The 27,280-nt window shown below is 44.7% G+C and overlaps 1 protein-coding gene across 1 annotated transcript in view; it reads left to right on the plus strand.

Annotated features, from left to right (window-relative positions):
• The first annotated feature begins 3,806 nt into the window (after positions 1 to 3,806).
• Positions 3,807 to 27,280, plus strand: part of PRL1 (pleiotropic regulatory locus 1) — a 90,718-nt gene continuing 67,244 nt past the window's right edge. Inside the window, exons 1-10 of the mRNA XM_086522797.1 lie at positions 3,807 to 4,091; positions 22,529 to 22,553; positions 22,640 to 22,754; positions 22,979 to 23,051; positions 23,147 to 23,218; positions 23,303 to 23,387; positions 23,658 to 23,750; positions 23,827 to 23,890; positions 24,066 to 24,151; positions 24,283 to 24,384. Coding sequence (XP_086378923.1) covers positions 3,958 to 4,091; positions 22,529 to 22,553; positions 22,640 to 22,754; positions 22,979 to 23,051; positions 23,147 to 23,218; positions 23,303 to 23,387; positions 23,658 to 23,750; positions 23,827 to 23,890; positions 24,066 to 24,151; positions 24,283 to 24,384 — 849 coding nt within the window. The 5' untranslated portion in view covers positions 3,807 to 3,957. The remainder of the gene's footprint in view (positions 4,092 to 22,528; positions 22,554 to 22,639; positions 22,755 to 22,978; positions 23,052 to 23,146; positions 23,219 to 23,302; positions 23,388 to 23,657; positions 23,751 to 23,826; positions 23,891 to 24,065; positions 24,152 to 24,282; positions 24,385 to 27,280) is intronic.

Below are 27,280 nucleotides of genomic sequence, written 5' to 3' on the forward strand. Positions count from 1 at the left end.
ATTGTCATGATCATCTCCTTCAGATCTAGCCAAGAAATCATCGATTATGGCATCTTCTTCCATGATAACAACATTTGCAAACATATTGTTAGTAGCAATCATAGGTTCATTGTCATTCTCGGGCTCATCCTGTGCTTGGTCCACAATCTCGGTCACTTCATCAACTACTGTGTATATAATAGCTTTATTGATGCAATCATCTACAACAAATATGTTGTCTAGCTCGGCTATAGTGTTGATAGTTTCATTAGTATCCTGTAGAGGCTCATCCGCTTGATGAACTCCTTCAGAATAATTCATGTCAAATCCCTGAAGTGCCAACATTTTTGGCAAATCTGCAACTGCTAGATTTTTATCAAATCCATTGGAATTGAAATCGTCAATAAACTGCATCAATTGTTCTGGAATCTCCATCTTAACCTCCCACCCTGACTCGGTTTCGCATCGAGTTTACCAAATATGTCGGGGGATATGTGTTCGAAATCTGAGCCTGGTAGGCGCGGGGCCTCTGGCTATGGGAGGTGTGAAAGACAAAGAACATCAGACACTGAAAGCTTTGACAATCACCGTATAATGCTTTGAGTTCAGTTTAATCAATGACCAAAGCGGGCTGTTAGTAGCACCGTCACTCGGATTAACTAAAAACTAGGAGTTTAAGCTCCCTTTACAAGATTAAGTGGGCCGTTAACTGCTCAATGACTTAACAAGGTGATTAATCAAGTTTAAATTGATGATGCTGATGGGAATTTTCTCCATGTCACACTAATTGCTTCAACTGCCCTTGAGTTATGCAATCTTCAATCCTGTTCTCTGTGTCATTCTTCGTGCTTCAATTATCATCAAAAGATCTGCAAACTATCTCTCTATGGCATTCTCTGATTGTCTAATCTTGTCCTCATAGCTCTCCTTGAGATCCTTCCTTCTTGCCTTGCGTTGCCAAAAATTTGAGCTCCGATTGCTCCTTGCCCAAAAATTTTATCATTTCTTGCTCACCAAGTTCGCGAGAGAGCCTTAAAGCCCTCAATATATACATACATACATATATATATATATGTGTGTGTGTGTGTGTGTGTGTATATATATATATATATATATATATATATATATATATATATATAGAGAGAGAGAGAGAGAGAGAGAGAGAGAGAGAGAGAGAGAGAGAGAGAGAGAGATTGAGTCCTTCCTCCTCGAGGTCCATAGCGAGAGAGAGAGAGATTGATTGCTTTTACTCCTTCCTCGCGTTCCTTTTCCCCTGCTTCATGCAATCCCTTCTTCTTCTAATAGTCGTCCTCTCCCTTCGTGCATCCGCCTTAATTCTTCCAATAGCCATCCTCACGTTTCCATCTCATGCAATAGCCCTAAAACTCCCCTAGAAATACCTCCCCTCCCTAAGCAACGACTGTGCTGTCGTTGCTAGGGAGCGTAGAAAACTGCCCCTGCTGGCGTGGCATGCTCGGCTTCGACCAACGCCAACAAATCCGCTGGGATTAGGGCCAAAACGCTGCGCCAGAGACTTTCGATCACTTCTCGTTTCATTGTCATGCTCGCCCGAGCACCGCAAAGCCTAGTGTGAGCTCATTCTCTCCCATGCTTGCTGCCAGTGCTGCCCTTGCCATGCTTTCCTTCTTATTTTCTCTCCCCCATTCACACTTACCCCCCCTTTAATTTGGGCGGCCTTCCCACCTTCTTGGGCGGCCACTAAATTGGCCTTTGGACGGCCTTTGTAGTGCACCCCCCAATTCATAAGGGCACCTCATTTGGCATGCAAAAATTAACCAAGGCATTGCCTCGAACGGCTTTTATTTGCAGAAACCCTTGACTGAAAATATCATCGTGAATTTTGTTGCCCATATCAATCTTGCATGGTGCGGCTTGCCTTCAAGATAAAAGCGTACGTGATTGCATTTGGTGAGTTGTCCGCTCTTTGCATTTGTTGAAAATAGCCAGCTTCCTGGCCCTGCCTCTGTTGGGTATATCCCGCGATCATTGCATTCCAAGAGGCAACATTCCGGACACGAAGCTCTTCAAGCACCTTTTGTGCTTTATGAAGTATACCACATTTGGCATACATGTAGACCATCATAGTGCTGCCTGGCAGTATACCCTGCTATCAATGCACTGTAGGAGATGACATTTTGGGCCATTCTCCTTGATCAATTATTGCCCTATTAAGTGCACCACATTCTAGAACCCAGTCGAAATAAAAAATTCCCAGATGGCACACCGATCGAGCCGACCAGACTGGTATGGAACCGGCCACTGGTGAATCTTTAACGACCAATATCTTGGCAACTAGAACTCTGATCGCTGATCTGAAAAGACCGACGCGCTCCACAAAGTGAGCACTTTAGGCCCATGCATTGAATTTATCGCAAACCTCTCAGCTGCAGCAGTTGCCCAATCTGGTACGGATATTCCATCAACTTAAACTTCAAATTGCCATAACTTCTTCACCATAGCTCCAATCGACAAGCCGTAAAGACAGGCCGATAGAGCACTTCAAGCACTACAGTTCTAGATTGTAAACTCCCGTACGTGCTCACTTAAAGGATACTCTTTTTTAGCATCATCAAGGCATCTATTGGCCCTTTAAACTCACATCTGGCATACATTAATAATAAAACTAGCTTGTTAGCAAGCCCTGAACATTGATCATTAATCAGATAAGCTTCAATTAAGCTTAATGTGCATCTTCCTGGTATATTTCTTAGCATGGGAGCGTACACTGACCCCTTCATCCTACATCGATGGTTAGTATATATGCTACAAGACAACCATGAAAAGGTATGGGGATTTGGGAACTTTGCTTTGTTAGCTCCCATTAATGAGAAGTCTCTTCTCACCTTGCTAAATGATAAGGATGAAGAAGCATAAAAAGTTGGTTTGTAACACATTCTTGTGACAAATTCTTCCAATATTATTGAGCCCTATCTCATCGAGTGCCCATTTACTATGGCACATTTGAGACACGGAGATGTTCTACCAACTTGGGTTGTGTTCTTGGGGTCAAAGGTGTCATATCCCTCAATGGTAAAGATCTAGCTACATTACACATCTGTCGAAAATTCACAGACATTTTATCAAGTGTGGCTGTGAGTTTGATGGTAAAGGTGATCAATGTCATATTGGCAATGTGCTCTGGTTTGATCATGCCTTATGGCTCTACTAATTTTAGTTAAGCCAAAAAGTCTTAGCAATGGCATGCCAAAAGATAATCCATAAAAGATCTAAATTCACCTACTATAATCTACACATACACATGACAACAAACACATAAATACAATTTAGGAAAAATTACCAAAATACCCCTCTAATTTGTGGAAATTCCCAAAATATCCCTCAAATTTTAAAAATTCCCCAAATATTGCAAATATTTTGTCATAAATTCCCACAATACCCTTCAAATTTTGCAAAATTACCAGAATACCCTAGTCATGGGATTAAATATCTCCAAAGATAAAAAAATTTGTAGCTTTCCATAAGAAGACTGATCGTTTATCAATACAAAATGCTAAAACTAGAATTTGAGTTGGTGATGTAGACTTTGAAGATGAATTGTTTCATTATTTTAAGACATAATTACCTTTTTTTATGTGATAATTTGTGGCAAATTGCATGCTAAGCACTCAAAAACTGATCTCAATCGTCAACAAACAAGAAATAAAGAATAAAAAAACTTGAACAATTCAACCAAAATAGATACAAGGGTATTTTGGGAGTTTTTGAAATTTGAGGGGTATTTTGGGACTTTCCACAAATTAGAGGGGTATTTAGGTAATTTTCACTAAAATTCATTAGTTTTAAGATTCTCCCCCCTGCCCCTCCCCTGCCTCAGGAGCCCTCGACTAGCAATCACAGCAGCTCCTGATCACGACCACATGACGATTTTTCGAGAAAGACGTTTTTTTTTCAAGCGGTGACGTTGTCACTCCTCACGAGCAGGGGAGAGGGAGCAGGATGCCGGTGGCTGTCGAAAACGGACAGCCAATCGAGCCTCAGTCTCTGAAGAGGCTCACCTTCAAGTCCCTCAAGCGATCCTTTGACCTCTTTGCGTCTTGCCATGCGCAAAGGCCTCCCCCGAATCCGGACAGGTAAACCCCCTCCTCACATCTCTTCTTTTTAGTCCTTATGTCTGTGTATTCGATTATTTAATTCCTTCCAAAGATGCTCAGGCGCCCACTTTGCAAATAGAAGGGCTTCTAACCAGCTTCACTTTCGGCAGTGATGCTGGAAAAGCTCCAAGTGATTTTTGCTATTTGAATGCATGGGCAGATTTTCTTGAGTGGTCTGTTGTAGCTCAAAAGCCCCAAAAAACTAATATCACAACAAGTGTGCGGATAATCATTCAAAAGTCTTTAAATCTTCTGAACAACGTTAGGTTAGTCTTTAGCTGTGGCTGCAAGCAGCCGCTTAACAAGGTATTTTCTAGTCCAATATAGATATAGATCATCGTCCATTCTAGAGTCGGGCATCTAGATAAGTTCAATACACGACCCTTGTGAGATCCTAAATGGATTCAAGGCCCGTATTATGAGGAGAAGCAATGCGTAAGCTAAGACATTGGTAGGAAAGCTAGACGAGGTCTATCATTTGACCTTTGATGGTTGAAAGGTGACCTTTGTGGACTTAACATGTGAGTTAGGTGGGTAAGATTTTCAGACCCAAGGCACTGGTATTGGGTTGTAGGTTGAAAGATATACAAGGGTTGACCTTGGAATTTTCTCTTTTAAGGTAGAGTTTTGAGGGTAATTTCCTGGGCTTTGTGCCTATATGTAAGGAGACAAGGTTTCTTTGTGGGTGCGCCCGAACTTGTGAGGATAATCTCCGTGTAGTTGACTTGGGCAATGCCCATATGATGCTGGGTCACCCTATTTTGAACATAGAACATGGGACAGAGAACGGGGAGGGAGAATAGGGTTAAGGTCAAGGTGAGGATTACAAAAGTTAGGAACAGGTCAGTGCAAGGAACGGAATTCTTTTTTTTTCCAAATAGTCTTACCTTTACATAACCCCGTGGAAAGGCTTGAGAGGGAGATTGCATAAATAGTAGGAGGGGGAGATAAAATCTTGAGCACTTATGTGTGAAGCGTGTGTGTGTGTGTCACAAGGACAGGGCTCTATGTGCTACGTGGACATGCTTCATCGACTTTCAAAGTCAATTTTGCATGTATTCCTAGATAGGAGTGATTAGAATCCTAAGAGAATTGGCAATTTGGTGAGCCTGTTTGCAGGACCTGCATGTTCGGACGAGTTCATTAGATTAGGTTTTCAAGTTTTGGAATCCTCTTCCATAAATGGTTTGTACAAGCATTTTGATAGATGTTATTGCACTTTGGTGGACATCTGACTTGACGAGCATGTAGGTCTAGGTTAGAGGTACATGTTGTTCTAGTCGGTTTGTCAAATGGGTCACAAAGTAGTGAGTTATCGTCTCAGAAAACTCATATTTGCACATTTATCCCGTCCTGGCCTAAAAACCCGACCTGTCTGAAAAACTCCTATATAGGGAGCCCATTGCCCAACGTTTTTGCATAAGTTGAGAGCACTAGATCAGTCAAGTGTTTTGCCTTGGCGTTTTGCTCCAATATCGTAGTCAGCCCAACGTTTTACCTACAGCAGCAAAACAACGAGTGTTTCAGTTTTTAGTCTTTCTTCTCGCCCGAAACGACCCGGATTTGCTACTGCTAGCCTCTTGTCAGGTGCAGCGGAAGTGTTTATGGATTTAGCTCGGATCTAGTACTCTGCACAAACACAAGGGACACTTTACTTTACTTGAAGAACTGAATTGAAAGAAAGAGAGAGACACGAGAGAGAAAAAGAAGAGACGACACAGGGATGTTGGGTCCCGAATTTGCAATCTGAGATTGCCATGTGTCTGCGGGTGGAAAGATGACGAGGATTGCAACCGTGTGCCAATGTTCTCCCAAAAAGCCTTCCAAAACAAACTCGTGAATCGGGGATCTCTGTCAAAGACTATTGTCTCAGGCATGCCATGTAATCTGAATATCTGGGCAATGAATAGTCTCGCTAAATGATCCGGCTTGACTGTTTTTTTCACTGGAATGAAATGAGCTTGCTTGCTGAATCTGTCAATAACAGTCCAGATACCATCGTGCCACTCTGTGTCTTTGGGAGATCAAAAATGAAATCCATAGCAATACTTTCCCAGGGGTGGGTGGAAATGGGTAAAGGCTTTAACAATCGCTGTGCTTTATGCCTGTCAAACTTGACCTTCTGGCATACCAAGCAACTGCGTACAAAATCGTCCACATCCTTCTTGAGTCTCGGCCAAAAGAAGTAACGCTTCACACCTTTCAAGGTGGTATCAACGCCGCGATGACTTGTAAATGGTGGACAATGGCATTCGGTTAGAAGCTTTTCCCTCAACGGCTGTGTAACGCACAACATCGTTTTCTTCATCAAGTAGCCATCCCGTATGGAATATCCCGCTACTACCTCTTCATTTTGTATTCGACTAAATACATCAGAAAAATCTGGATCTGTGGCGTACTGATTAACCATGTCCTCGAAGCTTCTATTATGTATCGCGGAAATAGCCAAGATTAACTGCTTCCGGGACAAAGCGTTTGCCACCAAGTTCTTTCTGTCCCTGTACACGGACAATATGAAAGTGAAATTGTGACAAGATGTTAGCCCACCGCATCTGCTTTTCCGAAAGCTGCTTCTGTGACAAGAAGTAGCGTTAACTCTGATGATCAATGAAGACCGTAAAATCGGCTCCGAGTAGGTAATGTCGCCAATGAGTGAGAGCATGGATAACCGCCAAAAGCTCTTTCTCATAAATCTGTGCTGTCAATTTCGGCCTTGAAAACAATGGGCTCTCATAGGCAATGACCTGGCCTTCTTGCATTAAGATCGCACCTAGACTACGACCACAAGCATCACAATATACTTTGAACGACTTTTGCAAATTCGGAAAGTCAAAACTGGTCTCGTAGTGAATTTCTCTTTCAGAGTCTGAAAGGCAGTCACCTTTGTGGGTCCCACGAGAAAGTGACTCCTATGTGTGTTAGAATATGCAGAGGGGAAGCGACCTCTGCAAACTTTCTAATGAACCGCCAGTAGTACGAACATAAGGCCAGCTTCTAACTTCATGAACATTCTTCAAATTGGGCCAATTACGTGTTGTCTCATACTTGGCTGGGTCCATCTGTACTCCTGCTGCTGAGACAATGTGTCCCAAATATTGTATCTTCGGTAAGATAAATTCACTCTTCTTTGATTACTAACTTGTGATCTCGCAATGCTTGAAAGACTTGTAGCAGATGTTGTCTATGTTTTGCCTTATCCTTGGAGAAGACTATAATGTCATCAAAGAAATTTCCAACAAAAGATTTGTACTCTCTGAAAATCCTATCCATCATTCGGTTAAAAGTCTCTCGAGTATTGGTAAGGCCAAAAGGCATTACCAAAAATTCATATAAACCGAAGCTCGTCCGAAAAGCTGTCTTGTAGACACCTCCCGATGTTATTCAGATATGATGATATCCGCTTTTCAAATCGATCCTTCTGAAACAAGAGGATCCCTGTAATCTGTCAAGAATACCATCGATCCTTAAATTGGAAATTTGTTCTTGATGGTGATTTTATTGAGAGCTCTATAATCAATGCACATTCTCCAAGATCCGTCTTTCTTTAAAACCAACACCACCGGAGAGTAGTAGGGTGAAGTACTCGACTGGATAAGACCCTTTTTCAAGAGGTCTTTCACTTGGTTCATAATTTCTTCATTGTGGGCTCGACTCACACGGTAAGGTGGCCGGTTCGGTGGTGTGCTTCCAGGTATCAGATCAATAGTATGATCCTCAAGACGAGATGGTGGCAACTCGCCTGGCAGTCCCTCAAAAAAGCAATCGGCATGAGTGTGGAGAAAATCGTGGCGTTCTTTATCAATTTTAGACATATTCGTTTTGTGTTCATCATTTAACTCTTTCAAATAGATCAAGTAAACGAACAGACTGGATTTCATTAATTTGAAAACGGTCGAAGCCGATACAATAGGGACACACTCGCCCTTTAATTTCACATCAAGTACACTTTTTCGGCCCTTTTCATTTGTCAATGTCGCTTTCTTTGCTGGACAATCGACCACGGCGTTGTTCTTATGGTACCAAGAGAACTCCAAGGAGGACATCACAACCTTCCAAGGGCATTATGTAAAAGTCCTTGTGCCCCAAATACTCTTTACAATGCAACCGAAGTTTGCCATTGACGGGTGTAATGGCTATGTCCCGTCTAGGTGCCGCTACAACTGCCTCTGCTTGTGGTCCCATCCGATATGGTGTAATCTTGAGCCGCGCCGCCAATTTCGGTGAAATAAAGTTGGCCTTGGCTCTTCCATCAAAGAAAATCAGGGCTTCTTGGTCTTTCACTTTGTCCCAAGCTTGGCAAAGTTCCGTACTTTCATCAATCGTGCGTGGGTCAGTACCCATGCAATTTGGAACTAGTCCTGCTTTCATCTTGCCTTTTCTTCCACGTACCTCAGCGGCTCTCGAACTCTCTGGCTTGTCTTCAATATGTTCTTGCTGTGCCTTTTTAAGGCGCTTTGCGGAGACGTGTCCATGTTCACCGCATCCAAAACACTTCCCCTCTTTGATGTAGTTGGCCCTCTCTCGAAAAGTGAGCCGGGGTTGTGAATCCTTGTCTTTCTTTTCTTGGGAACTCTTTCTCTCTACTTTCATTGTTAGAAGCCTATTGGGTTCTCTGAGTCAAGATCTCATCAGTGGGGTAAGTCAAATTGCTCCAATGTATCGCAAAACCCCGTTTCGCATGACTCATCAATTCCTGAATAGAATTTGACTTTTGTTCCAAGCAGTAGTCTCGGATCTCTGTAGGAGGTCTGCAACAAAACCGCTCAATCTGTTCTTTAAACGAGACCTTCTTAAACGAAGAGGCTGTTAGAAAAGAGTTCCAAAATCTCTCGCAATAAGCGTCGAGAGAATCTCCCTTGGTCATCCGAAGATGATTGGAAGCAGCTCATATATCTCGTTTGTACTCTCGAGTCAGCCAAGAAGAAATAATAAATGAATTTCAACCATTTAACTGGAGCTTCCTTTCTTAGAAGAAGAGTGGCCCACCATGTTTGAGCATTTCCCTTGAAGAAAGATGTAGTCCTCCTAATCTTGGGGTGCTATGAGTAATGTCCTCGAGAGAAAGCTATGTCAAACTGTTGTATGAAGGCCAAAGCCCTCGGAGCATCTCGGAATCCAGAAAAAGAGTCAAACTTGATTGACTGTCCAAATTCTTTTACTTTCTTGCTTTTATCTTTGAGGAGGTCATATTGGTTGGCTTTGTAAAAATGCTTTTTCTTTGCATAAAACATGTGATCGTCGGAGTCCGAACTATCTGAAGAGGAGTCCTCTGTAGAATTGTCAGAAACTGGGCGAAATTTAGGCTTCTTTGCCTTTTTCTTGCTCTTTCTAAAGCTTTGCTTTTTGCCTTTTCTGTTTGCTTTGCTCAAGTTAGAAGAGCTAGAAGAACTGTTAGAGGAGGAAGAAGAAGAAGAACTGGGTAGTCCTTCAAATCGTACACGCTTCTTCTGGTTTCTTGCCGATGCAAAAGAAGATTGATGACCCAAATAACCTGGGAAGTCAGTTTCTTTCTTGTGCTTTTTCTCATGCTTTTGGGGTTTGTTGTTTGCGTCCAAAAGCCGGCTAATCTGTGCCTGAACCACCTCTGGTAATTCTTGCTCTCTAAACATCCTCGGAGAAGGAGGTTTCTTGATTGTCGGTTTAATGGGTGGCTCTATGGCCTTCTGCTACTGGGTGTGTACTTCTACGAGGGATTGCTGAGACAAAAAAATTTCCAATTTTTTATCCTTTAATCATATGCTTTGTTGCCTCGTCAACCAATTGTCGATGTTCCATCTCTTCAATCTTGAACTGAGTAGGCCGAGGTGGGCCGTACTCTTCCTTTGATTGCTCATATGAATCTTCTTCGTGATCTCCTTCCGCGTTCGCGTAGATGCCGAAGAAGTCGACTGTTTCTTGTTGGAATCCTTAAGTGCCACGAGAAAAAGATCGGATTTCCCGGCAGAAGTAAAATTGGCCGTGCTCTAATACCATTGTAACAAACTTGGACATCCCAAGTCAAGATTCCACTACGACACAACAGAGATTCACTTCAAAACAGTTCACAAAATTGACATGGCCCAGCGTAGTTCCATGCCCAGAGGTATTGGCCCCAAAGACTGGCGCCCCTTTCGGTATTTCTTTTTGTATTAATCTGTGTTCAAAGTACAAGAGAGCGGGTAGGTGCTCACTCTCAGACTGTGCGTCCGGATGCTCTGAGAAGTGAGGACTTGCCCACTTATTGAAAGGTACAAGGGATGCCCAAAAGCAGAGCCCCAAAAGCCTTTAAACTCAAAAGCTTTTGATCTCAAAAGCAACTGTCCAAAAGCTTTCAAAAATTAAAGCATTCAGCCCCAAAAGCTGCCGTAAATTAGCCATCGTAATTTTCGCTTATTCCATACAGAATGCCACGTCAGCTTTGTCAACGTATTCTGTGCCACAATTTCCGGAGTTCCGTACAATTGGCCACGTTAGCGTGCCAGCGCGTTATGTGGGGGTCCGTACTACTACCACGTGGCATTTCTGCCGCGGTCACTGTGTGTGTGTAGAAGCTTGCTACGTCACTAGTTTGTGACACAGGCAATGCGTCTACGTATGACAAGTACGGAACTGACACATCATAGGCATCATCGTCCATGAGGAGGGCAAGGCTGGGACTCGTGATTTGCCGCGAGAGGAAGTGTGCGCAAGAATGGCAGCGCTGGAGGTTTTCTCTACAAGGATCGTTCGTAAAGAATTTTTGTTGGCTTCATTTGATGAAGTTATCTTTTGGTTAATTAATACCAGGTCGCCCCAATTTTGGGGCGGGCGGGCAACTTAAATAATAGAGGCCAATACAGGGTGCAGCCAACGTTTTAAAAAAACTCTCTCTACGTAACTTTCAACCAGCGTATGTTTTACCAACGCAACACAACTAGCGAGTAAATTTCTTTATGCGCAACTTCAGCCGCTTGGCGCATGTAACGCTTTGGTGAAGGGGCACCTCCGTAGAGAAGAGCCCGCGTGAAGAGACACGACTCGGACACAATGGCAAAGCACGATGGAGTGCCACCGATCAGTGTCCTTTCACATGAAAGGGTGCGCAAAGGGGGAATATCGATTAGGAAGGGGTGCCGCCCTGCGGTTCAAGACTCGTTTGCGTGAAGGGACATGAGCACGAGCTCGAAGGGGTACATCCCAACGAAGGGATGCATGAAGGGTCACCAACATAAATTTTTCGAAAATTACCAGGTACGCCACACACACACACGCCCTTTTATTTATAGAATTGGAGCGGAAAAAAATCAAGTTACCTCATATGCTTGTATGTGTGTGTGTAACCTTTCTTCTGCTTCCATACAACTTCGGGAAGGGGGGGAAAGGGTAGCGGTGAGGGTGAGAGGCTCACAACCTTCGGGTCCCAGGAAAAAAATTTGCTTTGATACCATTGTAAGGATTCTAGGTACTAATCCTTAATTAAGTACTTAAATTCATGATTAAGACTTAAGAAACTTGAACTTAAATCTGAAATAAAACTTAGAAGACTCTGTGTTTGATTGATTGGATGAATGCTTAAAAACTGAGTACAATAGGCTCCTTATATAGGAGACGAAGAGTCACAAATGAAAAGGTACGACCCTTCACGAAGAGACACATCCTTCAGGCGAATAGACACGTCTTTAGGCGAATAAACACATACATTCGATGAAGAGCCGCAACCATCGGTTGAAGGGGCATGACTAGACGTTGAAGGAGTGTGGCTCTTGGTGAAGAGGCATGACTTTAGAGCGAAGGGTTGCCACCATTCGAGAACAAGGGTCCTTCCTCTTGGGTTAGTCTCACTTCGCATCTGCATTCATAATGAATCAAGAAGAGTGTATAATGTAATAACAAAGACAAAGAATACGTCACAATTGTGATAGGTGATGTGCAGTCCTAGCATTAAAGTCCCCTAGGATGATAATATCACCATCTCTAGAGAACTCCCATATGTCTTTATTCAAAATAGGAAAGGGGGTCTGTCCTGTGGGTGGTGTTGAGAGCTGGTTATGGTGGGTGATGGTGTGGGCAGGTGCAAAAACGAGAGAGAGAGAGAGTCGATACTCAGCAAGAGAAAAACACGCTATGATGATATATTTTCCTTGTGTAAAAACCTTACAATATAAAGGAGATTGGCCATGCAAACTACACATAGACTGGACTTTTATCGGCATGCTATAAGGGGTAATTCCGTGAGTTTTAGGTTCTCTCACAACCAAGGATTTCTGGTGTATCCATAACTAGGTAGTAAACGCCCCCTTGAATAGATAGGGTGTAGGTCAAAAAATTAGCTACCAATAAATGGAGTTTTTGGTTCACTGCAAAACCTTGGGTTTAAGGTGTACCCAATAACCTCACGAGAAGCGGAACAAAAATGGACTTGAACAAAAAATTGATAATTTGGGAGGTCTTACCACTCGTGTGGGAGCGTCTATAGCCCATACAATTTACTTTGATTAAAAAACATGAAAAGAGTTGAACTAAAAAGCTTCATTGTCAACACAATATATTGGAGATTTGTTGTCTCCCTCAATCACACGAATTTGATTTTTACCCTTTTGAAAGCATCTATTTGAAGGATGATTTGTTTTACCACAGTGAACACAAGGATTCTTCTTGAAACAGTCTTTTGTCTGATGATTATTGCGCCCACAAATGGCACAAGATCTGGTACCAATGGATGGTCGAGATGAAGTTGATGTAGAAGCACAATTAGTGACTGCATAGGCACTGGAAGTATCAGAAGAACTGATGGGAGATACTGCATTGGAGACTGTATATACACTAGGAATAATAGGAGAATTTGTATGGGGTACCCTTCGTTCTTCTTCCTGCAATGAATTGATAATACCATCCAAGGAGGGCAACTGATCTTTTCTCCTTTAAAACAGTAACAATCTGATGGAATTTATCATGCAAACTTTTTAACAAAACGGCTATGAGATCTTCTTCTGGTACTGGGGCGTTGACATAAACAAGTTGAGTTTTAATACTCTTCAGCCGGTTAACTAAAGATGTAATATTTTCATCAGCATGCATAGCAAGAGAGTACAACTCCATCTTTAGACTCATCATTGAATACTTAGCTTTAGCACCAAAAACCTTGTGTAGCTGTATCCAAGCAGCGTTGACAAATTGCATGTCATCCAGATAATGAATAAAATCATCTTCGAGAGATGTCAGAATAATACCTAATGCTTGCTCATCCTTGCATTGTTGCTCGGCAAATAACGCTCTGGTAACTGCAGCGGATGTGCCTACTTCGTTGGCTGATAGCGGCTTGACGACGCTCCACAAATTCTTGAGCATCAGATAGCCCTTGACTTTGATTTGCCAAGTGTGGAAGCCGGATCCGTTGAATTTATCTACCTTTGATGCCATATTCGATATGCCAATGATAGCTTGGTCCTGTTTGCTATGTTGCAAAGGCAAGTAATGACCGTCGACCTTGGTTAATAGAATTTCGAATTGCCTTTTAACACATCAGTGGATCCGTAGCATAAAATAACCAAACCTTCAACACTGCTTTGAAGAGTCGGTAGCAACTGAATTTCATTCAATAGCCCATTTGCAGTGGCTTAAGCTTGAAAATAAGCCTCCAAAATCACTTGCTAATCTACTATGAGCACCGAGCATCTAGGACGGAACTGCAGGGTGTGAAATCCCTCTTGCTTAAAGCCCCACGGGGTCAAATAAGGTGGACACTTGAATAGTGTGAAATATCAATTAAAAACAAAACGACCTCTGTATGCAGCAATGGCGCAGAACGACAGGACGAAGCAGATATGTGCTTAGGGCGGGTTGTAGAGGCCGAATTGGCAAGGCTTGCAGGGTCGAGATGTTGTCAGCATGCCAGGGCGACCATGTTGACGTTGAATTTACTCGCTTTGATGCAGGTCGACAGACTCGCTTCCCCCTCTGCAAGCGGCTGCTCCCGCGCTGTGTCGACTCAAGCCGAGGCCGCCAAGAGGCTCTAATACCAGTGTTGAGAGCCGGTTATGGTGGGTGATGGCGTGGGTAGGCCATGGCTTGTGCAAGTGCAGAAACGAGAGAGAGAGAGAGAGAGAGAGAGAGAGAGAGAGAGAGAGAGAGAGAGAGAGAGAGAGAGAGAGAGAGAGAGAGAGAGAGAGAGAGAGAGAGAGAGAGAGTCGATACTCAACAAGAGACAAACACGCTATGATGATATATTTTCCTGTTTAAAAACCTTACAATATAAAGGAGATTGGCCATGCAAACTCCACATAGACTGAACTTTTATTTGCATCCTAACAGGTGGTGCATATACTGACGTGCTTGGGGGAAAGTAGCAAATAGCAATGTAAAGATACCTTCGTGTCTCTGCTCTCAATCTCACCCACCTAGCTTGCTCATCCGCTGTCTGCCTGCTCGCGACTAGCTTGCTCACGAGAGAGAGAGAGAGAGAGAGAGAGAGAGAGAGAGAGAGAGAGAGAGAGAGAGAGAGAGAGAGAGAGAGAGAGAGAGAGAGAGAGAGAGAGAGAGAGAGAGAGAGAGAGAGAGAGAGAGAGAGAGAGAGAGAGAGAGAGAGAAGAAGAAGAAGAAGATTGTTTTAACGCAATAGGAAACTATCCCAAGAGACCTTAAAGATCTATCTGACGAGGAGAGTTGAACTCAAGACTTGTCATTCAAGAGGGAAATGGCATAACCAATCTACAACACTTGGGTGACAGAAAGGTCATACAATTTTCCTCTTTTTACTAGCTTGCGCGCGCACACACACACCCCCGAGAGAGAGAGAGAGAGAGAGAGAGAGAGAGAGAGAGAGAGAGAGAGAGAGAGAGAGAGAGAGAGAGAGAGAGAGAGAGAGAGAGAGAGAGAGAGAGAGAGAGAGAGAGAGAGAAATGAAATGTTATATTAACGTCTTCAAAAGGCCATAATGACCTATGAGACCCGAAAGTTACGAAGTGGTGGATCTGAGAGAGAGAGAGAGAAAGAAAGAAAGAAAGAAAGAAAGAAAGATTTTTAACGTCTATGTCAGGCCGAAATCGGCCTATGAGACAAATCAAATGTACATTGTGTGTATGTCATCCGTCTATCGGAAAGACAAATGAAACAAAATTGATACAAAACTGAGCTGAAAGTAGGTAGTGGAGTATCTGAGGAGGGATGGAGCTCTATCTCTAGGGGTATATGCATGTCTGTATGCTCAAGGTAGTACAATCATGAGAATGCATCAAGCTATCTGGCTCCATCCTGTACTAATGGGGGGGTGTAAGATGTGGTACATGGGTGGGTCTGGTGCCAAGGCTACCCGGATGAAAGCTGTCGGGTCAGCCCTCATCTGAGCCACTCGCTCCTCAGTGGCACGGCGCTCCCGGGCTCGGATCTCCTCGATCTGTCGGTGGTGGGAGCTCGCGCCCCTGTAGCCTGTGACTCGTGGTCGTCGTCTAGCTCGGTTCACCTCCGCCTGTGGGAGTGTCACTCCCCTCTGAGTGTCTGGTGAGGGGGGGGCGGAAATCCTCTGAAAGAAGTCTGTGAGCTGCGACTGTCTCCCCTCTGTCTGTGTAGCTGTGTGTGGCTGTAGTAGTGTGTCCCGATGGCTCTGTATCTCTAGTAAGAAACGTCCGAGCTGTCTCTGATCTCGAGATTCCATGATCTCTCGGAGAGTGGGCTGTCCTCTAAATAGGGCCTCATACCTGCCTCTGATCTCAGTGTATGCTCTGCATCTACATACAAAGTGCTCCTCACTCTCCACCTCCTCTGTGCAGGCTCTGCAGATTCGCTCCCCCTCGGAACACCAGTATGTCTCCCGATCTCAATCTCTAACCTGTGTGAAGCCACTCTCAGCTGACCAATCGCCACCCGTGAGCTATGTGGCATATATGTGTCCATGTAGCGTGGTCTCTGTATGAACCCCCCAGACAATATGGTGAGAAACTGGTCTCTGTAATCTGACATCCTTGTCCCCAAGCTAGGTGCCTCCCAGACTCTCCTAGTGTGTAGCTGCCACAGATCCTGTCTCAATACCAAGTTCCTCTCACTGCGAGAGAGGTGAACATATGGTGAGTGGGGGTCGTACTGGAATGGTGGTAGGCTCTCCATGTCAAGACCGTGTCCCTCAAACCATGCTCTGACCTGTGAGTACCATGCTCTCTCATGTCCACTCTCTGAGAGCTGTATAGCTGCCTCAAATGCTCTACGGGTAAGTCTGTCAGGAGGTAGCTCTCTCATCCTCTGGATGAAGCAAACTGTCTGGAATAGTGCCTCTACAACCATAGGTGGTGTGGCGAGCTCGGCTCTAATAATGTCGTGTGGCACTGTCTTCTTGCTGCGGAGCAAGCGTGAGATCATATATACCTGTGGTCTCTCAAGTTGTGTCCACTGGTCAGCTGTCAATCCTGGTGCCCATACTGCCGCCGAGTACATCAAGGCCGGGGTGACTAAGGTGTCGAAAAGCCACCCCTTCGTGCGGGGCTCCTGAAAGTGTGCCTGGTGGCACCTCCGCTCTAGCATGGCCAGAGCTGCATATCCTCGGGTGAGCCTGTCAACAGCAGCCTGCCTCATAGTGAAGGGTCCTGGTAGGCTGGTGAATGTGATGCCAAGGTAGACATAGGAGGTGACTACATCAACCTGTCCTCCTGCTGCTGTGAAGGTGGCGGCGCTCCTCACTGCACTGGATGTGTGAAAGATCATAACCTTGGTTTTGCCAAGGTTCACAGTCAACCCCCTGTGTGTGCTGAATTCGTCCAAGGCCTCAAGATGGCGTTGCAAGCCCTCGGGTGACTCTGAAATCAACACAATATCATCAGCATATAACATGATGTGGACCGGAGTACCTGCCAAGTCGCTCCCCTCTCCCCCTGCTCGCAGTATGTAGTCGGAGATCTCGTCGATGTATAGCCCAAAGAGTGTCGGGGAGAGTGGGCATCCTTGCTTAACACCAATGGTGCTAGCAATGGTCTCTGAAAAACCGCCTGGGCAACGAACCCGACCCGTCACCCTCTCATATAGAGCATATATGGCCCAAATCATCTCTGTTGGTACCCCAATGTTGTGAAGGCGCTGGAAGAGTCTCTCACGTGGGACTGTGTCAAAGGCCTTGCGGAAGTCCACAAAGCAGCAGTAAAGCCTCTTCTTCCGCGCCTTTGCCCCATCAATGAGGCAGCGCAGAACGAAGATGTGGTCAATGGTGGAGAAAGCTCGTCTGAAACCTGCTTGGCCTGGAGCTCGTAAACCCTCGATCTCTGCGTAGCAGCTGAGCTGTGCCTCAAGTACTGCTCCATATAGCTTGGCCATCGTGTGGCCAATCATGATAGTCCTGTAGTTCCCTGGGTCCAGGGTGTCGCCAGATTTGTGGATAGGCACTATGGTGTGCTGTGTCCACTCCTCTGGGAAGCCCTCCCCTATAGCCCGGTTGAAGACATGTGCAATCAACGGGGCTATAGTGGAGGCCGCATAAATGATGTGCTCACTCTGTAATCCAGTATGGTCAGCTGATCGTCTGTGCTGCATGCGGTGTATGGCCCTCTCTACCATCTCTGCTGTAAAGAAGGAGGAGCACGTGGGGCGAGGCTCGTGTGGTTGTGGAATAGGAGGCTGCCCTGGCACTTCATAAAGTCGCTCTGCATAATCATGCCATCTCTGTGGATCCTCAATAGCTGTAGTCGGACGTGGCTCGCGCAGGGTGCGCCATGCCGTCGCGCTATCCATGCTCATGAATAGGCGGTATAGCTCAAGTTCCTGTGCCTCTTCGAATGCTCGCCGCTTTTGGCGTGTCAGCGTCTTCATATGCCGTCTGGCCTCTCTCTCTGTGATCTCTCCTAAGGCTCGCCGTGCATGGAGGCGTCGGTATAGCTCTCTGCACTCATCATCATACCAGCGGTTCTGAGGCATAGCCCCGGGGGGGGGAGTGCGTCCTGTGTGAGTGGTGTGTGGAAAAGAGCTAATAGCTGAAGTGTGGAGAACGGAAGAGATATGTGATGTGAGAACTGAGAGTGGTGTGGATGGGTGGAGGAGACATAGGCCATGTTCGACCTTGGCCGAGTAAATAGAGGCTAACTCATGTGTGAAATGGATGGTGGTGTGTGGAGTGCGTGTTGTGGAGCTCTGTGTGATGGTATCTCCGGTGATAGAGAAAGAGAGGTATGTGTGGTCGGCTCCGATGGGTATGGGTGGAATGGTGAAGGATGTGATAAGGTGTGTAGCCTCCCTGGGTCCCAGAATATAGTCGACTGTACTCCCCCCTCCTTCTGCAACTCCATGTGGCATACAAGTCAGGCCCCCTGAGGTGGGCCACTGGACCATCCCGTTATAAATAACGAGACGGTGCTGGGAGCCAAGTCGAAGTAGATGTCGTCCATAAGCTGTGACTGGAGCTCTGTCTGATGTGTCTCTCATAGTAGCCTCCTCATCTAGAGTGTGTAGTGTCTCTGGGTCCTCATGGTCATATGTCTCACACTGCTCACTGCGTGTACGAGCATTGAAGTCTCCCATAAGGAAGACTTCACCCAGTGTGGAGTACTCCATAATCTCCTCCGTGAGGCATGCGTATGGTGACTCCTGCTCAATAGGGGCGAATGTGGAGCCTGTGGGAGCAAAATAGCAAAGGGCAATGTAGACGATCCTGTCTCGTGAGAGCTCGAGGCGAATCCACATGTAGCGGGCCTCTGGGTCCCGGGCAACAATCTGTAGTCTGCTGTGAAGCCCCTGTCTAAAGAGTATGGCCACTCCTCCTGAGCCGCGAGTGGTGTGCTGGCGCATACATCCTCGATGTAGAGACTCCCACTGAAATCCATGTATCCGTGGTAACCCTCTCTCCGGGCTCTCGTGTGTCTCTGTAAGTAGAATGATGTCTCGACCTCTCATCACCTCCTCAAGTCTCTCTGGGTGTGTCCATAAGTCTCCATTGCAATTCCAAACCGTGACATGAATCTCCTCGTGTGTCCCACAGGCCGTGAGTCCCTATGCGATGGTCTTGCCATCAATGATAACCCTACCATCCCGATATACTGCCTTCTTCCCTTCTTTGCGGGCTTGGTGGACTCGAGGCATGCACGCGCGACGGTGATCTTGTTGCATCTTTGTGAGGTCATCATCTAGATAAATCGGTGGGCCGTCGATCCCTCTCAAGATGACCCTCTTTCGGAGGAAGGAAGTTCGAGACTCCTCGGAGGCGAATTGGAGGATGAGAGCTCTTTTCTTTGGATCTTTGCCGGCTCTCCAAACTTTGGAGAAAGGGATCTCTTCTTCCTTGTATCCCACTTTCTTGCATAAAGCTTTCCCATCGCTTTCGGGTGTAGACCCTTCTTCTTCTTTGATGCCGGTCACTCGCACATTGAGACGGCGAGCTTGTCGCATCTTCTCCTCTTCGATGGTTGTGTGTACGATGAGTACTTCATCTTTTTGGGCTTCCTCTCTTGCTACCTTCTTGATGTTCTTTTTGACTACTTCGACCCATCCTTCTTTGGTGGCCTCTAATTTGTCCTCAATGCTTGCGGTGAGGGCTTTGGTGATCTCCTCCTTGAGGGCTTCCTTAGCCTCCCCTTTAATCTCTCCTTCCTCGGGGGTGAGGGATGTGAGGGAAGCATGAAGGAGATCGATTTGTGCCTTCATCTCTTCTTGCTCTTTCCTCCATCTCTCCCTCTCCTTCTCGTTCTCCCGTTCCCTTCTCTCCTTCTCCTCTTTGAGATTTTGGATTTCCGCTCTCATGTCCTCCTTCTCTTCGTTCCATAGCTTGATGAAGTTGGCTTTCTCCTCCTTCCATATTTCTCTCTCCATCCGCCATTCCTTCATGTCCTTCTCCAATTGTGCAAGCCTCTTATTCGTGAGCATGAAGGACGTTGTCTTCTTTGTCGGTGTCGGCGTCTTGATGATGGGGGAAGACATGGTTGGTTTCGTAGCTACCCTCTCTTCATATTGTGAAGAAGAGGGGAAGAGAACACTCAGCTTGTGTGTATGCAGGGGGCAGCGGGCAGGGGATGGGGATGGGGTGTGTGTTTTCACTTGACGTGCAGGGAGCAGCGCAGCGCGCAGGAGGGAGCAGCCCACAGGGGTAGCGTGCAGGGGTGGGGCAGCGCGCAGAGGAGTCAGCGCGCAGGAGGGAGCCACGCGCAGGGAGCAGCGCGCAGGGGAGGCAGCGCGCAGGAGAGAGAGAGGCGCAGCGCGCAGGAGGGAGCAGCCCACAGGGGTAGCGTGCAGGGGTGGGGCAGCGCGCAGGAGGGAGCCACGCGCAGAGAAAGAGAGAGAGAGAGAGAGAGAGAGAGAGAGAGAGAGAGAGAGAGAGAGAGAGAGAGAGAGAGAGAGAGAGAAATGAAATGGAATGTTACATTAACGTCTTCGAAAGGCCAAAATGAACTATGAGACCAAAAAGTTACAATTGGTGAATCTGATATCATGTCTGAGTACGGAAATTACAAAGAACTAACACTAAAACTAAACTAACCCTAAAAACACTAAGGAGAAAGGAAATAAATTTGAAGCTGATTCGGGATTGAGACAAGGTACCGGGGGTGGTGGTGTTGGGTTCAAATGAAATCTCTCATCGTTCACTGTCGAATCTCATCAACCTCCTCCATGGTCAATACTCTGGTTGGCGTCTTGCATGTCGAGCTAGAGTGATCTGTATCTATTGTTGCAGCCTTCGTCGGTGGTGGGAGACCCCCCGAGGTCGTGGGCGTCTGGATCTGCCTAGCTCAGTGGCTCGGTCAAGCAGCCTACCTCTAGTATGGGTGGGCTCTGAGATCTGTTATAATGACTGCTCCTCTGGCTCTCCCCTGGCTGGTGTAAAGAAATCTGTGAGTTGTCTCTGAGACTGTCTTTCCCCTGATGTCCAGAGAGAGAGAGAGAGAGAGAGAGAGAGAGAGAGAGAGAGAGAGAAATGAAATGAAATGTTATATTAATGTCTTCAAAAGGCCAAAGTGACCTATGAGACCACAGAGAGAGAGAGAGAGAAATGAAATGTTATATTAACTTCTTCAAAAGGCCAAAATGACCTATGAGATCAAAAAGTTACAATTGGTGAATCTGATATAATGTCTCAGTACAGAAAGTACAAAAAGCTGAAAAAACTGAAGCTGAAACAAAATAGGCGGCGAGGGGTGATAGGGTGAGGGCTGATATAATGGGTTAGCTAATGGAAGTGATACAAATGCAAATGAGAGAGAGAGCGCAATACTGCAGAGGAAAATGCGTGCAAAGGGTGTCGCTTGGGACGAGGGGCAGATCTAGCTAGTCAAAGAAAAAATGCAGATAAAACTTGCAAGATATAAGGGTCACTTTGCATCCAGGAGCACGGATTTAAGGGCTGAATGCAAATCTGATACAAGGTGTGAAAACACAGATGCATATGTTGTGTGAGCATGAATCGCCACCAGAGAGGAATGGCTTGTGATGAGGAGGTCAGACCTGGTTGCTTTCCTGAACATTCAGCAATGGAGAAGGAGATCTTGCAATGCCGAGCCTCCAAAGTGCTGAGAAAACTTAGCCACGAAGCAGCTGCCAAAAGAAAAGCGCAGATCTGACGCATTATGTCATGACGAATCTCCTCCGAACGTGTCTGAGGAGGGCTGCTAGTAGAGGTGAGATCTCGCACAAACAAAAGGGTTTCCGCTAAAGAATGCCTCAAAATTGAGGGTTGATGTAAAGACACAGCAAAAAGAGGCGAGGTTCCGCGATGAAATCTGTCATAGAAGCTTCCCAAAGCATGTCGTATTGAGGGTTGATGTAAAGACACAGCAAAATGAGGCGAGGTTCCGCGATGAAATCTGTCATAGAAGCTTCCCAAAGCATGTCGTATTGTCTCAAAGTGTCCCTCAGCCTTCTAGCTTTGATACTATGAAGGAATGATGAGAGATCACTCGAAAGGAGAGCTAAACTTTTGGAGAATGGCGGTGATCCAGTTTATGGCTGCACATCATCATAATATGCCAAATTAGCATAAAAAGCTAATAAATCACCAAAATAGAGTAAAATGCATATGCAGGACCAATGGCCATATAGCCATGAGAATCAACCGAGAATGCCCCTTCTGGTGATCGCATATCCCTAACAGAGTAGATGTTGGAGGAAAATAGCTCTATATAGCTATTTATTACGATGGTGGTAAAGGGAAATACCAAGTAGTGGACATGTGAACCATGTGCATTCTTTTTAGGCAAAATATCAATTAGGTCTCCCCAATCTCGGAAAAATAAAAAGGCTTTCAAAACATCTTATATAAAGATGAGATGGTCGAGTGCACATTCATACATTTGTGTTTTTCTTTTGCTTATTTTCCCTTTAATGTTTTCTTCTCCTTCGAGTGTCCTTGCACTAGAAAGGTGGTGAATATATATATTTTGAAGCCACTAGGATACCAATACATTAAGTATTGGTCTCACAAAGAAAATAAAAAAAATGTGCGGTACCCAGGGTTTCAACCTTATTGATCCTCTTTTTGTTGTTTGCCATGGGGACTTGAGTAGTATTCGGATTCGAAAAGCTTGCAAGGTAAGAATTCATTCTTTTACTGATATCATTTTGGTAAGGAAATTGTCGCTATTGTGTCTGTATCAGCAAGTAATTGTCTCTTTCAGATTCATGATGAGTACAAAGCTGTGAAAGATTCAGCATTGTTTTTTGGACGGGATGGAGCCAATGCAGCTAACACGAGCATTGAGAGCGCACCTCCTCTGGCTTCACCTGCACGTGGTGAGTTAGATTTTATGTAATCTCTCTTGTTTGTCTTTATTTGAAAATTCAAATGTGGATAGTTGGACAGATTTTGAACACGTGCGGTATCTGTGGCTGGGTATATTCACACAACCACAAACTTTCAGAGCATTTATATTTTGTGTTTATGTCAATGGTACTTGCTACAGTGTGTAAGTTTGAGCAGTGTTTCAATGTTACTCATGTCATGGAATTCAATACAGCTGACGGTGCACAGCCAGATAACAAGGTTGCAGAATCTGCTCTAGCAATTGTTACCTCTCAACCAGTAGGAAGGTTTGTATTTAGATAAGACTCAACTGAATCTTCTGTCTGTAGCTTCTTGTTCAGTTCAAGTTGGAAATTGTTCATGGGTTACAAAATGCTGGCAGAATGGAAGGGGGAGGGGAATCAAATGCAGCACCACCAACGACCACTCTTACTGATTACAAGCCCCCTGAAAGGTTTTTTATTTGAGCTTTGCAGTACCTTAAATAGAGTTCGACTACAAAGAGAAATTCCAATTTCATTCTGTCCTCACTGCATAGGTATACACCAAGTGCTGCGATCATGAGAAGGCTTCCCAGTAAGTGGCCGCGTCCTGTATGGCATCCTCCGTGGAAAAATTATCGGGTGAGATTTGAATGGTTGCTTTTGATATGCAGAAGAGTCTTGGCTGGTTAGTTGTTGAATAGATTTGGAATAAAGTTAGACGTGGTTGGCTGGTGATAGTTTGACAACTTGATTTTTCATAATGCTCTTGATAAACTTAATGGCAAGAAGGTTGGACTGACAGTTGGGAAGAATCATAGATCAAGAGCTGCTTGTTTATGCCTTAGAGACGCTGCAAGCAGCTGCCAATTGGGTTTTTAAAAAATTGCCAGACTGTTATGTGATATTCAGGTCATCAGTGGCCATTTGGGATGGGTCAGATCAGTAGCTTTTGATCCTGGAAATGAGTGGTTTTGCACTGGATCAGCTGATAGAACCATAAAGGTATGCCATCTGCATCCATTGTTATGTTAGTGCAACATTTGATGTTGTTTCACATTTTAATACGCTTGTTTCCCAGATTTGGGATCTTGGATCAGGGCAGTTAAAGCTGACTTTAACCGGGCATATTGAACAAGTTAGAGGTCCGTTTGCATGTTTAACATGTTGCTAGATTCATGTCTTCAGAAAATATAAGATAAGAACATTCCTGTCACCAGACCTTACAGAATGTTTGAGCTACTCAATAAGCACTGACAGTGCTCTATCATCTTCATCACTCTCCTCAGAAATGAGCTTCTTACCATCCTCTCAATGCAGGTCTTGCAGTCAGCTCAAAGTTTCCTTACTTGTTTTCTGCTGGTGATGATAAACAAGTAAAATGCTGGGATTTGGAATACAACAAGGTTTGCTGTTTCTTCATTTTGCATGCCTGGGGTCTCTCTCTCTCTCTCTCTCTCTCTCTCTCTCTCTCTCTCTCATTCATTGTACCTTCAATGACATTGGAAGTTTAAAGATCTGTTGAATCCTTTTTCAGGTTATACGCTCGTACCATGGACATCTAAGCGGAGTATACTGCTTGACACTACACCCAACCTTGGACATTTTATTGACTGGTGGTCGAGACTCTGTTTGTCGAGTATGTTTGCAAACTCTTTTTCAGCCTTATTGTAATTTGTGGTGCTAAAATATTGCGCTTTGTGGACATGACCAACAGAGGTTTTGTAGATTCTATAAAACGATTGTGTCTACAGGTTTTCTCTAAATAGTCAGGGTAGGGGCAGCGTTGGCTTTCGTTGACTCCTGTTATGCCAAGACCATAGCATCTGTAGACGTTTTGTTTTCAGGATTAACATTATTAGAGAGACTACTACTAGTCCCTCAAGTCTCATCGTGCTTGTCGTGTGTTAATGTGTGTATTGTGCAAAACAGGCTCAATTGCTCTATTCCTTGCATCACTCCACGTGTCAAAAGGGCTTGTACCAACAGGCGAGGTGTGGACATGGTGCCTGAGAGAGAGAGAGAGAGAGAGAGAGAGAGAGAGAGAGAGAGAGAGAGAGAGAGAGAGAGAGAGAGAGAGAGAGATTTAGATTTTAGATAGATTTTATTATCGTCCTCGGAGGTCAAATATGACCTATGGGACCAAAGTTACATGTGATGTAGTATGTGTATGGCTGATGAGTGACTCTCGATGCTCCAAAATTGTAGTGATGAGAGTCGCAATGGAGAGCCCACACTTTGGCTGGGAGAGGAAAGTGTGTAGGTCTAAGTTATGGCTGAAAATGTGAGAGAAGCAAGTTCGGATGTGATCAAAAGCTGAGCACTCTAGTAGTGTGTGGTACTCAGACTCTCGAACTTGAAGTGAGCATAATGTGCACAATCGATTTGACTCTTCTCCATTGCCCCAACGCCCTATCTCGCATCGAAGGAAATGGGAGCTAAGCCGAATTGCTGCGATAGTGCGTATCGCGGACAAGGGAATAGGCTCAAGCATGTAAGTGTGAGTACGGTTTCCTCTCTCAGCGAAGAACATGGTTTTGTAGTTGGGGGCAATATAGGTGGTGTAATGTATGAAGCGTGACCCACCGGATTTCTCCCAAGCCGTAATACATTGGCGTTGTAGAAAAGCTTCATTCACTTGAGAGTCAATTGAAGCATCATGTAGCAAGTGTAATGCATCCCATCTCCCAAACCACTTCTTTATGTCTTGCATCCATCCCGTGCTCAAGATCTTGCTTTTATGCGTCTTTTGAACTTTTTTGCTTGCTTCCCGTGCAATTGTAGGAAGTCGATGTGAGGGGTTTTGACGCATCTTTATCATGTACTCCACAACCCTTTCCATGCCCATAACCTCAATTGGAAGAGATCCCGACTGAAGAAGTAGGAGCATATATGGTGTTTGTGTCTTAACTTGGAGAAAGTTTGTAAGAAAACGCTTTTGGACATTCTCAAACTCTTTCCAAGTAGACTTTGAGATGCTCCCGTCCCACACTTCAACTCCATAAAGAAGAACCGGTGTCACCAATGCATCAAAAAGATACTTCTTGAGAACCCAACACTTGATGTTTCCCACATTACACATGTTCTCAAATGCATAATATGCTCTCTTTCCCGCTTCCAAACGACGCATAGCATATTCATGCCACTTGTGATTGGATGGAACCTCAAGGCCAAGGTACTTAAAGCTCTCAACAACTTCAAGTGTCTCGTTGTTGTACACAATGCATGGCTTCTCCTTATGGTTGGTTTTCACAAGCATAACCTTTGTTTTGGATTCATTTACAATCAGCCCACTATGCAAGCAAAAGTTCTCAAGGACAACCATAAGCTTTTGTGCATCTTCTAAAGTGTGCGCTAGAAGCACTACATCATCCGCATACAACAAAAGCATGATTACCGCATTGCAAATAGTGACCTCTTCAATGCCTTCTTCTTGCATAAAGTCAAGTACCATTTGTTCCAATTGATCGATGCATAGACCAAAGAGAGTTGGTGACAATGGACATCCTTGTTTAACCCCAATAGTGCTTACAAAAATTTCTGAAATTTCTCTTCCCATGCGCAATTGACAAATCACCTTCTCATAGATTCGAGAAACCGCAAGCATAAACTCACTTGGCACTTGGAGTTCTTCCATCCTTCTCCACAAATTGTTACGTGGCATCATATCAAAGGCTTTCTTAAAGTCCACAAAACAACAATACAATCGCTTGCCTTTCAACCGACTCTCCTCCATGAGAACACGAAGAGTGACAAGATGATCAATGGTGCTATGGCATCGACGAAAACCCGCTTGTCCCTTTGCACGCTTGTCATTCTCTTCAGCCCAATCACTCAATTTCATCTCCATTATGCACCCAAACAACTTTGCCATAAGAGACCCAATCATTATAGTCCGGTAGTTGCTTACATTCTTTACATCCCCTCCTTTATGCAAAGGCTTAACCCAATTAGTACTCCAATCATAAGGCATACCATGTTGAAGTGCAAGGTTGAACATATCACACATCCACTCATGGGTAAAATCTTCCGTCCATTTGATCATCTCCGGCTTGATACCTTGAAGATCTCCCGCTTTGCGAGTGGCCAACTTTTCAAGCCCACCGCATACATCCTCAATAGTAAAAAAAGACGGCATACATGGGAGTGAACCATAAAATGGCATTTTTTCAGTATTTTCTTGCTCATATAATTGCCTACAATGTGTGTACATATCCACTAGACTCAAGTTACCAAAATTCTCAACCCGCTTGCCTCTCAAGTTTCTCCAAAATCTTCCACATGCATGTGCCTTTTCTTGGACTTGAAATTCTTGTTGCTTTACTTCCCATCTTCTTCTCTTCTTTTGAATCAATGCCTTGTATGTATGCAAATGACTTTGATAGTTGTCTTTGTCCATAGTTGCATCAAGCTTTATCAAGGACTTTTGAGCATCTTGACATTCTTTATCAAACCACCTTTTGCGTGATCTATCTTTGTTGATACCATGGAGATGCTTTATGGCAAAGCATTCTTCCGCACAAGAACAAATAGCT

The sequence above is a fragment of the Adiantum capillus-veneris genome, chromosome 11, assembly GCF_014529385.1.
Source record: "Adiantum capillus-veneris isolate H3 chromosome 11, ASM1452938v2, whole genome shotgun sequence".
Lineage (NCBI taxonomy): Eukaryota > Viridiplantae > Streptophyta > Polypodiopsida > Polypodiales > Pteridaceae > Adiantum > Adiantum capillus-veneris.